Source organism: Hyperoodon ampullatus (genome assembly GCF_949752795.1).
Source record: "Hyperoodon ampullatus genome assembly, chromosome: 3".
Taxonomy (NCBI): Eukaryota; Metazoa; Chordata; class Mammalia; order Artiodactyla; family Ziphiidae; genus Hyperoodon; species Hyperoodon ampullatus.
The window spans coordinates 13,329,915-13,348,461 of record NC_136916.1 but is presented as its reverse complement, the minus strand read 5'-3'; the positions used below and the strand labels follow the sequence as shown (position 1 = coordinate 13,348,461).

Genomic DNA, 18,547 nt, shown 5'->3' with positions numbered 1-18,547 from the left:
TGCGGCTAAATGATTATAGTTCATAAATAGGCTCTGTCTTCGGGATTCTATTCCAATTTTTTGCTATAATCTGGCTCCCACATGGAATTCCCAGTTTAATTTCAATATTTCACAGTAGTTAGGGGCTTGGGACCCAGAAGCTCCCAGAAGAGATTACTGCATAGATTTCTCAGAAGGAAAGGGAATTGTTATCTAGTAAGCAGTAAGTCATCATTCATATCCTGAATATCAGTGAAAATAGAAGATTTACCTCCAAATAACCTGATTTCTTTCTTGATGATCTCTTAAAAATGGAATATATTGAGATTAAAGGGATTCATTCAGTGTTTTCTTCTGGGTATTCGTGGTGAGTTGTTTGATTAGATAGTTTAAGAAATATAAACCTTAAAGGAGGTGCAAAAGAAATGTACCTTTAAGGGCAATAAGAAAGGAACCTTTAAGGAAAAACGTTTTGTGTATAGGAAACAAAAATAAAGTAAGCATACAATTAGTAGAAGAGGGAAATCTATGGGCATCATCTGACTTTTCCTTATTTGAAAAATGCAATTTCTAAAAGTTACTTCTATGTATAGATTTTAAAGCATTTTACAGATAACCAAGGGAAACTGGGGGCTATCCACCAGAAATGGTGGTGGTGGTGGTTTTAACTTGGGGCAAATGGTCTCATTAAATGTCCACGCTTGACTCACCAGGTACGGAATACAATTGATAATATGTACCTCTTACTCGGAAGATAAATAAGCTACTTCTTTCTACTCTGGGCTCCTTAATAAAGGTCGAGGTAGCATTCTTCTCAGACTGGTTGTCCCTCTTCCTCCGTCTTGCTGCATTCTCCCACTCAGCAGAATTATTCTGGTTACATATTTACCTAATCGGCGTCAAATCTCTCACTCTTTCCGAGGACTGGTCTTGCTTTTGGAGCTACAGGGCGCAAGGCAGGAGGAGCGGTGGGCTCTGCGGCCGCGGTGCTCCCACCGGTAGGGCCCAGGCGGGGGCTTCCTCGCGCTCAGGGCCCTCCTTCCTCGCTCTGCCTGGCAGCCTGGCTCTGGCCTCGCGCCCGTCGGTGGCACAGCAGCTTTGTGGTGGAGCGCCGCCAGCGAACTTGTGCGCAGCATGTGGCAGTCATCAGAGTACTTGGGACAGAGGTGAGAGCAGCGGCCTGGCCGCAGCCTGAGGAAGGAGGAGCCACGTAAGTGTTTTGTAGGAATGATCTTCCACATTTGGGCTGAAAACTAAGTTTTCAGTGTTTAGGAGCTTTAGCTAAAAATTCTGTCTCTTGTAAACTTTGCCTCCTGTAAACCTTTGCTGTCTCAGAATAAACTTTGGCTGTTCTCAGTCCTGACAAAGAGGAATACGTTTGATTAGGTGTTCTAAAACATTTAAATTATTAACACATTATAATATATATATATATATAATATTAACATATTATAGGTGAGGAAACTGAAATAGAGAGGTTAAATGATTTATTCTGGTCAGACAGCAATTTATGGCAGAACTGCTTGGCAATTACTCAAAACCCTTCAGAAAGTCTTCCTTTTTATAATGCGAGAAAGGCAAGTGTATGAAAGCTCATCATTCTTCATTTTAAGCTCCTTGTAGTATCGGATAGTCTTGCCAGATACCTCTGTTTTTAATCCCTGATGACTGGTTTCCACATGTGTGACTATTCTTTCTCTTAGGGATATCATTTATATACTAAATCAAATGAGAAATTTCCCTTCCAGCTCAGTAGCAGTCAGGAGAGGAGATTGCTGCAGCCACAGTGAGCAGTGCAGTAATTGGCTTATTCTGATACTACAGACACATCGAGTAGATTACAAACTGTTTACCAAATAGATAATGTAAGGAAGGAATCCAGACAGAGCTGGCTGGCCTGATTCTTTTCTATGTCATCTGTCAGTAGTTGCAGTACGCAGGCTCAGCAGTTGTGGCACGTAGGCTCTAGGGCCCATGGGCTTCAGCAGTTACGGCTTGCAGGCTAGAGTGTAGGCTCAGTAGTTGTGGCGCACAGGCTTAGTTGCTCCGCAGCATGTGGGATCTTCTCGGACCAGGGCTCGAACCCATGTCCCCTGCATTGGCAGGTGGATTCTTAACCACTGCACCACCAGGGAATTCCCTAGAAAATTTTAAATTATATACATGGTACACATTCCCATCTCACAGCACTGACTTAGAGTTCCTGTGCCTGCACTCTGTGTTTTGTGTGTGGGGGGGGGTTGTTGTTGTTAAAAGGCAATGTAGTGGTGATGCTGTGGTCTCAAAAAGTCACACTTAATATTCATGCTTATTAATCAGTATAACTGAACAGTAATATGTGTAGTAAGTTAAGGAATATGGAACTAAACTTACCATTTGGGGACAAGTAAATGATGGGTCAACTTCAAGCAATCACTTACTGATGTAAGGGCTGAAATGTACTTTATAAGTGGCCAAACTACCAGACTCGCACATTGTTGATGGGGCCACATACTGATAATCCCCTTTGGAAAACAATATTGCGTTCATATTAGGTTGACCTTATGAAATTACCTATATTTGATTGGTTTTGACTTAACAAAAACAGCAGTTTCATGTGGTTTAATCTAAAAATATCAAGAACCTCAAAAAATGTCAACATTCTTCCCCTCAGGACCCTCACCTCTGAGCCTCTATCTTAAGTAAACACATACATGCACACACATATGTGTGAATGTGTGTATGTTTGTCTAACCTGTAGTGTATATATGTATCAATGTAGAACCCGTGGTAGCCAGCCTCCCAAATGCCCCTCAGAGATCCCATGTCCTGGCATTCTCACCCTTGTACAGTCCCCTCCCACATCGTACCAGGATTGGTCTGTGTTACCACCAGAATGCTGCAGAAGTGACGGTCTGTCACTTCTGAGAGTAGGTGACCAGCTCTGCAGGATCGAGGCTTCTGTTGTGGGGTTCTCTCATCACTCACTCTGAGGGAAGCCAGGTGCTGTGACATGAGGACACACTCAGGCAGCCTGTGGAAAGGCCCATGTCATGAGGAGCTAAGGTCTTCGACAACCAGTAAGAAACCGGAGCTTCCTACAACTACACGAGTGAGCTTGGAAGCAGATCCTACCCCAACTGTGCCTTCAGACGACTGCAGCCCCAGCAGACAGTGTGACAGCAACTTCATGAGAAACTCCAAGCCTGAACCCCCCAGCTAGGCTGCTTGTGGATTCCTGACCCACAGAAAATATGAGATATGGAATGGTGCTTTAAGCTGCTGAGTTTGGGTCATTTTGTATGTAGCAATGGATAACTAATAAATAAACATAATCTTAATGCACAAAGAAGTTCACTGTACTGAACTTAAGAATGGCAAAGCCCCAAAGCAAACAAAACAATTAAGTGCCCTGAGTAGCTGGGGTGGGGGGGAGAGGTTAAGTAAATTATGGAACATTTACTCAGTGGGATATCATGCAGTTATTAACAATGTTGGGCTGGCTCATCCTCAGGAATAAAAGTGGACAGTGGAGGCCCACAGGTAGCTTCATTAACCACCCAGAGGCAGTCACCCCGAGAACTGCTGACCGGGGACCACTTGTATAAAAACACCCTGTAAACTTTCTAACCATCCAGTGCTTCGTTTCTGTTTCCTCTGGCCTTTGTGTGTTCTTGTAGAGAATTCCACGGGGGCACTGCTAACCCTTTACTGTTTAGCCTCCTCCGTCAGCCTGAGCTTCTCGAAGGCAGGGACTTGCCTAAAACTGGGCTTGAACAAAGAACAAATGCCAGTGAAGTTCAAAAGTTTGAATAATAAAATCTTCATTTTCCATCTAAGGATTTTCTTTTTCCTCCCAGCAGAATGCGGATTGTAGGTGGAATGAAACTACAATGATTGCTGCAATATTATATAAAGCAAGTAGAAATGAATGGAAACATGTCTAGATACAAAAAGCGTATTTTGTAAAAAGCTGATTCCAAGTAATTTATTATTTTCTTCATTACAAGAGCACTCCAAACCCTCTCTGTAACTTTGCCTTTTCCAATTCAGCTTAGTCTCAGCTGTTGAGTAAAGTATAAAACTAAAAGTTGCTAAAATCGGGGTTTTAAAAATGGCTTTGTATCTTATGCTACCTATGATCTTCCAAGGCCGTACCCAACTCTACCTTTTCCCACCTTCTCTTTCTCTCATCTCCACTTCTTGACTTTTCCTTTCTGTATTTTGAAGCTGTTTTTTATACTTGAGCCTTGTATAAGTGCGCCATCCATCCAGCTGATTGTAATTTCTTACTAAGGCCCCATTAACTCCAGATCAATGGCTTATTTGACTCACTTGACTTTTTAAAGAAGCTAGAATTATTTAACCTTCAAAGCATATGTATGTATGTGTGTTAACCCTTAATCTCTCAGACACTCAATCCATATGTAAGGGTTAGACCGATGGCTCTGGAGATGGGGTGGAAAGAAGTGGCGTGGAGATAATGGGTAGGAAAAATGACATTTGTGGGAGCAGGGGATAAATAAAAATCATACATTAGATTTTTTCATAATAATATGCAAATTCCCGCCACCTTTTCTCACTCCAACATGCGATTGGAGATATCAGTTTCTCAGCTCAGAATTATAGCTCTAGTGAGCCATCGTAACCTGTAGAAGGATATTGCCTCTTTCAGATGTGTTGGTGTAGAATAAAGGTTTTTTGGTAGCTGGCTTCCATGCCTTCCTCTTCCTAGTCACATCCCTTTGTAGTCTCCGTCCACGTTGCACCAATGAAATATAGCAGAAGTGATGGCATGTCACTTCTGAGGTTAGATTATAAAAGACTATGGCTTTTGTCTTGGGTTCTGTCCTCTGGATCACTCACTCTGGGGGAAGCCTCATCATGAGCAGCCTATGAAAGAGCCCAGAAATGGGGAGGAACTGATGCCTTCTTCCAACTCCCGTGGGTACGCTGGGAAGAAGATCCTGTAGACCCAGTGTATCCCGGTCAAGCCTCAGATAACTGCAGCTCTAGCTGATGGCTTGATTGCAGCCCAGTGAGAGGTCACAGCCTGAACCATCCAGCTGAGCCGCTCCCAGATTCCTGACCTACAGAAACTGTAAGGTTATAAACGTTTCCTGTTTTAAGCAGCTAAGTTTGGTGTAGCAGTAGGTAACTAAACCAGTTGTAAACAGCTGGGTGAGACAAATTTCTTCCACTTTAAAAGTGACATTCCTAAAATCATACTGGCGTATGGTCAGTATATAACCAGTTTTGGCGATTACACCTCCATATTTGTTTTTACTGTAATTTCACCAAATCATGAAAAATTTGGTTGAATGGGATGATTATATAACATAAGATTGACATCATAAGTGATAGCCAAATCTTAAATGTATTTTTTAACCCGCTTAATTTCACAAAGGTTTTGAAGTGATATAATTGTGTTTTACAGCCAGATGCAAAACCAGCCTATCTTTTTTTTTTTTTTTTTCTTTTAATTATTATTTCTTTTTGTGGTACGCGGGCCTCTCACTGTTGTGGCCTCTCCCGTTGCGGAGCACAGGCTACGGACGCGCAGGCTCAGAGGCCATGGCTCACGGGCCCAGCTGCTCTGAGGCATGTGGGATCCTCCCGGACCGGGGCAGGAACCCATGTCCCCTGCATTGGCAGGCGGACCCTCAACCACTGCGCCACCAGGGAAGCCCCAGCCTATCTTTAAACTAAGAAATAGGGCCACCTAAATGCAAAGAAATTATGATTCATAACTATTTTATTTTTAATGAAAAAATAGAATAGAAATTTTTGTAGGGCTTAAAACCAGTGAGTTAAAAGTAGTGTTTGGAAAACGAAATTAAAAAGCAGTAAAGTTAAAAGGAATTAGAGTTTTTGAGGTGTTTGATTTGCCTAATTATTTTTGAATTAGTATGCTAAATATATATTATATATATATTTTTTCTTCCTTTTTTTCCTTTCGGAGAACCTCTTCATTTTGAGTCCTTTTTATGAGTTCTCATGGTGCATCACTTAATTTTGCTCACATTCTTCCCTCTTACATCTCCATTATGAGCAGAAAAATTAGTGGAGTATCATAATATATGTTTAGATTAATCCTTTTTTTGCAGGCCAATTTTTAGGTTTTCATCAATTTCTTGGAATTCACCTCTGAATTTTCTTATGTAACCACTATAGTGGTTCTTCCTTTATGACTCTAGAGTGTGTCTTCAAGAATCAAATGTAGAAAGAATGTCACCTTTCTACATCCAGAAAGTCCCCACAGCTCGTTTTAGAAGGTGTAAGGTTTAAGCCTAGGGTTGTAAAATGATGGACGTGTTTTATTTAGCCTGCACTATGTTGTCTTACACAGTGTGTTTTTAAGTTTCCAACACTTAAAAACCAGGCAATTTCACATTAAAAATCAGATGTCTGGCTTCTCTTGAAAAATCCTAGGATCTGACAACGGCTGGCCTATATTCCTATGTGGCTGCGCTGGGCTGAAGCTGAGTAGTTGCTGCTCCTTGTAGCTGCTGCATATAGTTTTCCAGTTTACTGTGCTTCCCACTCAGTTATTTTTCTTACACCTGCTGGCTTCACTTATTTTAATTACTTGTCTGGGCCCTGTGTTTACCGCTTCTGATCTAAACAAACCACTATTCATAACAATTAAGAGGAGGGGGTTGGGGGCTTCCCTGGTGGCGCAGTGCTTGAGAGTCCGCCTGCCAATGCAGGGGACGCGGGTTCATGCCTCGGTCTGGGAAGATCCTACATGCCGCGGAGCGGCTGGGCCCGTGAGCCATGGCCGCTGAGCCTGCACGTCCGGAGCCTGTGCTCTGCAATGGGAGAGGCCACAGCAGTGAGAGGCCCGCGTACCGAAAAAAAAAAAAAAAAAGGAGGGGGTTAAGGCCATTGTGAGCACTGTTAAAATAAAGCAAAATTACTTTTGCCTGACGCACCTAGTTTTACATGTTACAGCTGTGCCTATTATACGCTGATGGACTTTACTCTGTGTTCTTCCCTTCTGGTCAACATAAAGTCATCCCTAAATATTCCATTCATCCAGCTTTAGATACTAGTAATTTTATGAATGTTGTTGATCTTAAATGTCCTCCCTTTTATCTGTGTCTCCTTTTGTTTTAAAAATTAAATCTAAAGTTGTATTGAGCTTGTCATGGCCCGATAGAGGTGGCTGCCTCAATTCCTTCACTCAGCAGTGAGGTATTCAGGAGGCTAAAGAGAACTAGTTATTCCTTTACTGAAAACAGCTGACCATCAGATTTGAGGACTGCATACCAGTTGTCTACATGCATGCAGTCAGTGGCTTTAATTATTATTTATAAATAAGGAAGGTGCTGTTGGACAGTTTTATTTCTACTGACAATTTGAAGTCTAAAAAATTGTTAAAAATGAATAAGCCTTAACATTTAAAAAATGTAATATTTTAACTGTAATAAAGGCATGAATTAAGATGAGGGGAAGTGTGAAAAAGTAAATGGATAATATTTCTAGTGTATATTAGTAATTCTTCAAAGAATAATTATGCATTCTTTCCTAATATTTTGTTTTAAGGAGACATATTCCCACCATTTTTAAAAATAAGAAACTTTCTTCCATAGTGAGAAATAAGCTAAAGTGTTTATTTTTCTTTAGAATAGTAATGTTAGTATAGTTAGCCCCAGCAATAGCTATATGTGTGGTCAAAGGACATGTTCATATTTCTTTTATTTTTTAAAAACAATCACATTGAAGAAAATTTGTCAAATAGAGAAGAAAATATCACCAATAGTACCATCAACCCCATCTAAATCTTGTTAGTATGTTAGTATAACATAAAGCCTTCTTTCTCTGAATTTTTTTTTTTGCATAACTACTTCTAATTTTGCTGGTTACCTAACAGTATATGATTATGTCACATGTTCTTGCATAAAAGAAGATGTAGTCTTAAAAAATTTGTTTTTTGAAGATTCATTTAAAATTTAAAATGAGGTTAAGGGAAAAAAATGAGGTTAAGATATTTTCAGGCACTGAAGATAAATTAATTGGCTCTTTTTTTTTTCTTGATCAAACCTTTTATGAGCATCTGTACATATCAATCTTTGATTCCCTAAGTTTAATAATTAATTAAACAACCCAGACTCATTTCCAAATTAGAGTTAAAAATGAATTCTTTGAGATTTCTCCTATAGGGAGTAACTTTTAAGTGTACCAGATTTTTGTATGTGTTTTTGGTTACTACCGCTTTCTTTAGAGTAGAAAAGTAGAAGAAAAGGGGAGCAGGAAGGAGGATGGGAAGCACTGCCTGAAACGGCACCCCGTGTGTTTCCCCAAACTCTCCACGCACCCGACCCCCAGCTCCACTCTGTGCTGTGGTCTGTTCACATATTCACCCTGAGCAGAGTCTACTAGAACAGAACAATGTTTTTACTCTATTCTGCTTCCCCAAGATCTAGCCAAGTTTCTAGCACATAGTAAGCACGTAATGAACACTCAGTGACCAGAAAGGAGAGGAAAATAAGTACATACACCAAGCCTGAGAGAGGACAGAATTGTATCAATATGTTTGGGGCTGTAAGTTACAGAATATCAACTACAGGTGGCTTAAGCAATGAGGACATTTTTTTATTTCACATGACACAAAATGCAGAGTCAGGGCAGTTCCAAGGTTGGTTATGCAGCTGAACAGTGTCTTGGAGGACCCAGATGTTTTTCATTTTTGTACTCGGCCATCCTCAGCATATTGGCAATTTCTTCTGTTATAGTTGCAAGATGGCTGTAGGAGTTCCAGATGTCATTTGCAGGCAGATATGCCCATGTCCAGCAAAGAAGAGGTGGTGTTTCCTCCTGTGTATTTCTGTTTATTACGGAGGAAAACCACTCAGAGATGCTTCTAGCTGACTTCTACTCAGGTCCCATTCACCAGGATTGATTAACAAGCCCACGCCCTGACCGACAAAGGCTATGGGGTAGACATCAACGGTGACTGGCACAGAAATACCAGAGGAAGCAACGGTAGGGAAGAGGAGAAGGATATACCACAGGAAAAAGAGTAGTGACAGAGGCAGGATGAAATAGCCTGTGGAATGTGTAATATAGTATGGTGTGCATTATTTAGGTCTATTATACTCTTACCTCTATATACACTGTCTTATACCCAGTATATGAATGAAAGTGGTAGAACAGCATCATTTATGAATTACAGTGTGTGCCACCCAAGAACAGAGCTGGGTTTTGTAGGACCATATAAATTGGAGATGTAAGGTATATGAAACTGCAAGTACAAAATTGCTAGACCCCATCTAGCTTCATTACCTTCAGGCAATCCTTTCTTTGGTACCCTCCCCAGCCTTCCCCTCATTTAGCATCACTGATCCAGAAAGAATGGAAAACAGCTTTGGATGGAAATGGGTAACAAGCCAGAAGAACTGAGTTTGCTTTATTATTAACATTATAGAGTTCAGGAAAAGGAAGATATGGTACTCAGTTACTCAAGGAAAGAATAAAATGTATGGGAATTACAAAGATGATAAATTTGTAGAAGTGTGTCATCTGCACCCGTGTTGAATGAGTCTGACACATAATAACCTTCCATTAATACTTGTTTAATGAAAGAATGAATGAATCGTTTATGCAATATCGGGACTTTTAAGATAATTATAATAATTGAAGGAAAACAAGTGTTGGACACTAACCTGTATTTTCTAACATTATTTCCTTTTAGAAAATGTGATATTACCAATCTTTTGAAAAATTAAAGACTGTATTTTCTTTAAAGACTAAGAGATATGCTGAATTGATAGCTTGGCTATTAAGATATAAATTGCCAAGGCACTATAAATCTGAGAAAATGAGAGCATAATTTGAAAGGAAGAGATTATAGAAATGGGTATACGTGATTCAGCAAGAAAGGCCATGAGTACAATGAGAGTAGAATCTGTAACTATGCACTGTTTTATGCTTCTCAACAGATAGTTTTTACACGTATATTATATGGGCCTGCCTGCTTGTCTCCTGTTTTCTATAATTTTAAAATGTGTTATTTTTTATAGCTGTTATTTTTGGGCACACAAGTGAATCAACATGTATATACAAAAGATACTATTTCTGACATGTAAAATGCTTAAGATAAATTTATTTCTTTATCTTACATTAACATTTATATATATTAAAGCCTGTTCAGTTGTAGTTCTCATTTTTGAAAGTGTTTTTGTATGTACAATGAAAATACACCTTTTAATATTGTACAAAGTTTTTTAAAAAACTTTTAAAAGTACAATAAGATGAAAGGAATTTAAAAATCGACATTATTGGCACAAGATTCATGTTAATGTTTACTCATGTAAATAGCACAACATACTGCCTAATTAGTGTGGTTGGTAAATTTTTGGTACTTTAATTTTCTCTGTTATTGTAAACCATGCATAAAATCCTTGCCTATTGAGAAGTGCAGAATTGTCAGAGCTTAAACAGCTGACATCTGCTTACTCTCTTAAAAAAAGAAAAAGAATAGGAAGCCATTTCAGCTTAATCTACCTCAAATGTGTTCATGTAAATGGAGGTCCATCTATTGACCTGTATTCTTTTCAGCTCAGGATTGGTCCACATGGTTCATGAAACCAGGAAGCCTGATTAGAAATGCAGATGTCGAGACAGTGAAGTACACCCTCCCCTTTTCCCTTTGCTGTATCTGTCAGGGTGAAAAGTGGCTTGTACAAGGGTCAGTCACCCATACTCACTTAATTACTTTTCTTGGACCCACAGAGCTGTCACAAGCTGTGGTGGACACGGGAGCCATTCCTCTTTTAGTGCTCTATATCCAAGAGCCAGAAACTGCTTTGAAAAGGATTGGTGCTTTGGCCCTCAGTGATATTGCAAAGCATTCTCCAGAGTTGGCACAGACAGTGGTGGACGCAGGAGCAGTTGCTCACTTAGCCCAGATGATCCTGAACCATAATGCTGGGTTGAAGGTATTTAAAAATAAAGAAAAAAACAAACCAGGATTTCGATAATCTAAGCAGATGGAAATGTGTGCAGATTAATATTATACATTTTAAAATAATTAGTAAATTATCATGGAAAACATATGAATATATTATGTATTTGGTTGTTTAATATGTGAAAACTGTGCTGTAAGGGTTAGACAATAAAGATGTGACTGGGAAAAAGTATGTGCAATGCTGAAAACTAGAAGTAGCATCAGAATTAATACTAATAATTAAAATAAGGAATCACGTAATGATTAAATCTCAGGGTTAGAAGGGACCTAAAGGTTTTCTAGCCCATTTTTATACTTAAGTTTCCTGTAAAAATTGCCAGATTTATAGTAGTCTTTTTTTATAGCTTTCTAAAATCTAATTTTCAGTTAATAGTCACCAATTATACTTTTATATTCTAATAGTTATATTCTATAAGATTTAAAAATTGTTAATGTTAATTAAGCAATGTAAAGTTTTTAAAAATGATATTGGCAATATCCCAAAATGTTAGTTCTGCTTGATTGTTACTGTACTACATTACTGTGTTTATCATAAATTAACAATTTAAGTATTGCATAATTAAGAAATAGTATTTATCCCAGGGTCATATTCTTTGACCAGCCTCAATTGATAAGAGATTGAAATAGTCAATAGTGTGAACTAAGATGTTTAACTTGGAAATTAGGGAATTTAAGAAATTGAGTATTTAGGTATAAGAAGACTAGGATGTGAATGCCTCGAGACTCCTAGATTATTTTGGATGTGTGATTGTTTTTTCCTCTTTATAAAGGAATTTGAGTGTGTATGAAGCTGTTTAAATTATGTCTGAACTCCACAGTGGAGTCTGTGTAACATTTGGGTTTGGTTTTTGCTCAACAGCGTCAGGTCCTTTCAGCTCTCAGTCAGATTGCGAAACATTCTGTGGATCTAGCAGAAATGGTGGTTGAAGCAGAGATTTTTCCAGCTGTACTTACCTGTCTGAAGGACAAAGATGAACACGTGAAGAAAAATGCTTCCACTTTAATTAGAGAGATTGTGAAACATACACCTGAGGTAAAACAGGGGAAAGAAAAAAAAACAGCTTCAAAATACAACAGTATGGGGCTTCCCTGGTGGCGTGGTGGTTGAGAGTCCGCCTGCCGATTCAGGGAACACGGGTTCGTGCCCTGGTCCGGGAAGATCCCACATGCTGCGGAGCGGCTGGGCCCGTGAGCCATGGCCACTGAGCCTGCGCGTCTGGAGCCTGTGCTCCGCAACGGGAGAGGCCACAACGGTGAGAGGCCCGCGTACCGCAAAAAAAAAAAAAAAAAACAACCAGTATGCAGTTAGTTTTAGTTTTAAAGTAAAACATCAATTTGTTCACAGGGCTCAGGGGCAGTGTCACATGTTCTGAGAGTTTCTCATCCTCAGCACTGTTGACATTTTGGACCAGATCATTCTTTGTTTTGAGGGGCTGTCCTGTACACTGTAGGATGGATGTTTAGCAGCATCCCTGGTCTCTGCCCACTAGATGCCAGTAGCACCCCTCCCCCAAGTTGTGACGATCAGAAATGTCCCCACATATTACTAAATGTTTCCTAGGGCACAAGAGTGCCCCAGTTGAGAACCACTGGGTTATATCAATGGAGTTTGAGTCTGAAATCTCAGGTTTTAATCATTTTCTGCTTTCCATTTCTAGATTGTAGGGACCGTGGACCTTTGTTGTCCTCTCACTCTAGGTCAGCTGGGCGTAGTGAGAGATGGTGCCCCTCCAGGTTGGGAGAGACCATCAGGCCCCCTGACCTGGCGTAACTGCTCTAACAGCTGCTCTTGCACAGTGGTTCCTGCTCTGAGGTGTGAGGTGGGAAAGGAATAGAGACGAAGGAATAGAGACGAAGCGAACCTGGGTAGCTTCTGAAGTTATGTCTTTTTCTGTGTAAATTTTCACTAATCAATTTCATTTCACTAAACTTTTAAGTCCTTATTCTTTTTTTTTAAATATTTATTTACTTATGTGGATGTGCCGGGTCTTAGTGGCAGCACACAGGATATTTGTTGTGGCATGGGGGATCTTTAGTTGCGGCACATGGGATCTAGTTCCCTGACCAGGGATCGAACCCGGGCCCCCTGCATTGGGAGCTCGGAGTCTTAGCCACTGGACCACCAGGGAAGTCCCAAGTCCTCATTCTTAATTTCACCCAACATCTTTATCTGGTTGAGATTTTTCAAGACTGGAGTGCAGTCAGCTAGAGATCATTGCTAGCAAAGGAAGGATAATGAGGCTAGACTATTTCAAGTCTGATCTCACCTTTCAGCATTCAGTGATTAATCCAGTTCTTACTCACGCCTTGTGATGGGGGGTTTCAGCAGTTAGCTAGTTATGAACTAGCCCTAGGCTTAGTGTTTAGGTGAGGAATTTTGACATCCATTATGATAAGGATAGAGTTGTGCAAGAAAAATTGAACCACAGAGAGGGTCCTCACAGTGAGCATGTTGTGTACATTAGAAATAGCAGGACTGTTACCCTTGTACACTTCTTTGATAAATATAATAATTTCACTAAATGATATTTCAGATTTTACCAGACACTTTTTAGGTCCTAAATTTTAAAATTTGGCAATGCTAAAGTAATATTTAAAGATCATCATGCACTTTAGGGCCATGGTGATCTAGCTCTCCTTCTTTTCTCTTAGCTTTCTCAGCTGCTGGTGAACATGGGGGGAGTTGCTGCCGTGATCGATTGCATTGGGTCCTGCAAAGGAAACGTAAAGCTGCCGGGCATCATGACTCTTGGCTACGTGGCAGCTCATTCTGAGAACCTGGCAATGGCGGTCATCACGTCCAAGGTTTGTTCTTGCTTCCTTTTCCTCTAGTTATTGCAGAGAGATACTCTAAGACAGACCCGCAGATTAATACTATCCCACAGAGTGTAAAATATAGCTGACCAGAGTCAAAGAATTACCAGCTTTCTTCAAGGTTTTTTAGTAAGTTTCCCAAAGCAGTGCTTGAAGTAAAGTTTACTTGGCAGGAAGTTTAAAGTTTTACTCAGTGTTTAATATCAATAAAATGTCAGCACCTCTGAGTGTTAGTATCACCTGTATCTAAATACCATGTATTTGTATCTTGAAGGATTGGCTTTACAAGTATGTAAAGCATACTTTGATTAAAGACAGCTGTCATAGATGACGTGCCCAGTGGTCATTTTTATTATTCCGTACACTCTCTCCCTTCCTGCCATTTGGGCAGGATATGACAATGGATGGCCGTCTCTCCTTCAGCTTCCATGAGCTAATTTCTCTTCTTAGACATGGGCAATTCAGAGCACATGTTGGATAGCATGTTTCTGATATGCTGTGTCCTTGCTCTAGGGATTTGGCCTTATCTCAATTTACAACTTGGAATTAACCCACCAGATCATGTAGCCCTGGCTCATCGTAGGTGCTCAAAAAATATTTGTTGAATGAATGAATATTGATCTCCTGAAGCATGCTTCAAAGGCTGTGTGCTCCCAGTGTCTCTGGCAACCCTCTAGGATGTGGGTTTCTTATCAGCATGGAAAATCTGCTGCTGTATGTTAAACAGAAGTGTGGATTTTTTTTTTATCTTTGCTAATCCTCAGAATAAAAATGAGCCTCAGATCTTTATTTTCTACCTATTCCTTGATAATTCTTTACTTCACTCCCTTTTTATCTCTAGCTTTTCCTTTTGTTCTTCTATTACCAAAGACTCTGATACTGACTAGAGCAGTAGTGCTGCTTTCTGAAGGGTCACCATGGGGATGTGATCAGGATTCTTGATTCTCGGTTCTTTTGTGGATAGTCAGAAAGCCTACTGTAGGAAGGATGAGGAAGGAAGCAGCAATTGCTTTTGCTGAAGCAGCAATTGCTTTTGCTTCCTGTGTTTCTTCCCCAGACTAACCAGGAGGTGCTCCCTGCCTTTGGTCTGGGGCTGCTTCTGGCCTCTCCCATCTGGTTTGTCTTCCACTTAACTGAAGATCAAGGTTGGGGCAGCAGCAGTTTGAGGCAGACCACGCAACACTGCCTCATCCTTTCCCGTTCCGTGTAGTACTCTCAGGACTGACAACAGCTCCAATCTAAATAATACTTTCTAATGTTCAAAGCACATTCAACGCTCCTTGTCTCATTTGCTGTTCAAAACAACTGAGGCCAGTAAGTCAGAGTGTTGGGCATGGGGTAAAGGGGGCTGTCTTCTTTTCCTCCTGCTTCTTCAGTCTTGGTATGTCTCAGAAGTATGGACTTCCTGGAGAGTTGCCTCATTCTGAAGATAGAAAGATTCTGACCGTTTTTTTTTTTTTTTTTGTATGGGCAGACACATTTTTAGTCGTAAGAAAGAAGTCAAAGAAATATGGCAGATCTCTTCTTTAAGAAATTGGTCTTAAAAACCTAATTTAAAGGTGGAGGGAAAAAAAGTATATATGATCATTTGGCCTTTGCTGTGGTAGCATGACCCATGTGATAGTGGCTTTTGTGGTACTAAATTTAAGGTGATAATTCTTCTAGTCTCAAGTTAGTTAGAAAATTATGCCTATACAGAATGAATTATAATTCAATTTGGTTATTTCACTCTTCCTTGGGTATATAAACTGTGATGCATTTGAGGCCCTTTAGTTAATTCTGTTTTGATTATTTAGATAAAATTGAAGTTTGAAGCGCAAGATATAAGCATATGCCATCCGTGTAACAAAAGTACTCATCCCTACTTTGACATTCAATCATGTTAAAATGGGCAAAACTATCATTTAAATGTTGACCAAAATTAATGGAAATTTACTATTTCAGAAAAGATTTTAGTGACTATATTTCACCTAAAATTTACTTAAATAGGATTCTTGCTCATATTATTCATTTGATTTTGGATCTATAGTAGGTATTTTGTTCTCAGATCTGTTATACTTGGTGAAAAGTCAATTTTTAAAAGGATTCTAAATTAACATTTTTAACAAGGGAAAGCAAAAGGTTTTATTTATATTTTTATTTTTTTAACATCTTCATTGGAGTATAATTGCTTTACAGTGGTGTGTTTCTACTTTATAACAAAGTGAATCAGCTATACACATACATGTATCCCCATATCTCTTCCCTCTTGCGTCTCCCTCCCGCCCTTCCTATCCCACCCCTCTAGGTGGTCACAAAGCACTGAGCTGTCTCCCTGTGCTATGCGGCTGCTTCCCACTATCTATTTTACATTTGGTAGTATATGTAAGTCCATGCCAATCTCTCACTTCGTCCCAGTTTACCCTTCCCCCTCCCCATGTCCTCAAGTCCATTCTCTAGGTCTGTGTCTTTATTCCTGTCCTGCCCTTAGGTTCATCAGAACCATTTTTTTTCTTTTAGATTCCGTATATATGTATTAGCATACAGTATTTGTTTTTCTCTTTCTGACTTATTTCAGTCTGTATGACAAACTCTCGGTCCATCCACCTCACTACAAATAACTCAATTTTGTTTCTTTTTATGGCTGAGTAATATTCCATTGTATATATATGCCACATCTTCTTTATCCATTCATCTGTTGATGGACACCTAGGTTGCTTCCATGTCCTGGCTGTTGTAAATAGAGCTGCAGTGAACACTGTGGTACATGACTCTTTTTGAATTATGGTTTTCTCAGGGTATATGCCCAGTAGTGGGATTGCTGGGTCATATGGTAATTCTATTTTTAGTTTTTTTTGTTTTGTTTTGTTTCATTTTTTTGCGGTATGTGGGCCTCTCACTGTTGTGGCCTCTCCCGTTGTGGAGCACAGGCTCCGGACGTGCAGGCCCAGCGGCCATGGCTCACGGGCCCAGCTGCTCCGTGGCATGGGGGATCTTCCCAGACCAGAGCACGAACCCGTGTCCCCTGGATCGGCAGGCGGACTCTCAACCACTGCGCCACCAGGGAAGCCCTATTTTTAGTTTTTTAAGAAACCTACACACTGTTCCCCATAGTGGCTATATCAATTTACATTCCCACCAACAGTGCAGTAGGGTTCCCTTTTCTCCACACCCTCTCCAGCATTTATTGTTTGTACATATTTTGATGATGGCCATTCTGACTGGTGTGAGGTGATACCTCATTGTAATTTTGATTTGCATTTCTCTAATGATTAGTGATCTTGAGCATTCTTTCATGTGTTTGTTGACAATCTGTATATCTTCTTTGGAGAAATGTCTATTTAGGTCTTCTGCCCATTTTTGGATTCGGTTGTTTGTTTTTTGATATTGAGCTGCATGAGCTGCTTGTAAATTTTGGAGATTAATCCTTTGTCAGTTTCTTCATTTGCGAATATTTTCTCCCATTCTGAGGGTTGTCTTTTCATCTTGTTTATGGTTTCCTTTGCTGTGCAAAAGCTTTTAAGTTTCATTAGGTCCCATTTGTTTATTTTTGTTTTTATTTCCATTTCTCTAGGAGGTGGGTCAAAAAGGATCTTGCTGTGATTTATGTCATAGAGTGTTCTGCCTGTGTTTTCCTCTAAGAGTTTTATAGTGTCTGGCCTGACATTTAGGTCTGTAATCCATTTTGAGTTGATTTTTGTGTATGGTGTTAGGGAGTGCTCTAATTTCATTCTTTTACATGTAGCTGTCCAGTTTTCCCAGCACCAGTTATTGAAGAGGCTGTCTTTTCTCCATTGTATATTCTTGCCTCCTTTATCAAAAATAAGGTGACCATATTGCATGGGTTTATCTCTTGGCTTTCTATCCTGTTCCATTGATCTAGATTTCTGTTTTTGTGCAAGTACCATACTGTCTTGATTACTGTAGCTTTGTAGTTTAGTCTGAAGTCCAGGAGCCTGATTCCTCCAGCTCCATTTTTCTTTCTCAAGATTGCTTTGGCTATTCGGGGTCTTTTGTGTTTCCATACAAATTGTGAATTTTTTTGTTCTAGTTCTGTGAAAAATGCCATTGATAGTTTGATAGAGATTGCATTGCATCTGTAGATTGCTTTGGGTAGTATAGTCATTTTCACAATGTTGATTCTTCTAATCCAGGAACATGGTTTATCTCTCCATCTGTTTGTATCATCTTTAATTTCTTTCATCAGTGTCTTATAGTTTTCTGCATACAGGTCTTTTGTCTTCTTAGGTAGGTTTATTCCTAGGTATTTTATTCTTTTTGTTGCGATGGTAAATGGGAGTGTTTCCTTAATTTCTTTCAGATTTTTCATCATTAGTGTATAGGAATGCAAGAGAGTTCTGTGCATTAATATTGTATGCTGCTACTTTGCCAAGTTCATTGATTAGATCTAGCAGTTTTCTGGTAGAGTCTTTAGGATTCTCTATGTATAGTATCATGTCATCTGCAAACAGTGACAGCTTTACTTCTTCTTTTCCGATTTGGATTCCTTTTATTTCTTTTTCTTCTTTGGTTGCTGTGGCTAAAACTTCCAAAACTGTGTTGAATAATAGTGGTGAGAGTGGGCAACCTTGTCTTGTTCCTGATCTTTGTGGAAATGGTTTCAGTTTTTCACCATTGAGAATGATGTTAGCGGTGGGTTTGTCATATATGGCCTTTATTATGTTGAGGTAAGTTCCCTCTGTGCCTACTTTCTGGAGGGTTTTTATTTTAAATCGGTATTGAATTTTGTTGAAAGCTTTTTCTGCATCTATTGAGATGATCATATGGTTTTTATCCTTCAATTTGTTAATATGGCGTTATCAC

At 39.6% G+C, this 18,547-nt stretch overlaps 1 protein-coding gene across 3 annotated transcripts in view; it reads left to right on the top strand.

The window, feature by feature from the left end:
- The window catches only part of SPAG6 (sperm associated antigen 6), a gene marked incomplete at both ends in the record, with an annotated part of 75,827 nt that overhangs the window by 26,841 nt on the left and 30,439 nt on the right, over positions 1–18,547 (top strand). For 2 of the 3 annotated variants that reach the window (XM_079699934.1, XM_079699936.1), the window contains 3 exons: positions 10,696–10,901; positions 11,790–11,963; positions 13,583–13,735. In XM_079699934.1, the coding sequence (XP_079556060.1) occupies positions 10,696–10,901; positions 11,790–11,963; positions 13,583–13,735 (533 nt within the window). The remainder of the gene's footprint in view (positions 1–10,695; positions 10,902–11,789; positions 11,964–13,582; positions 13,736–18,547) is intronic. The other variant, XM_079699935.1, reaches the window with a different exon arrangement.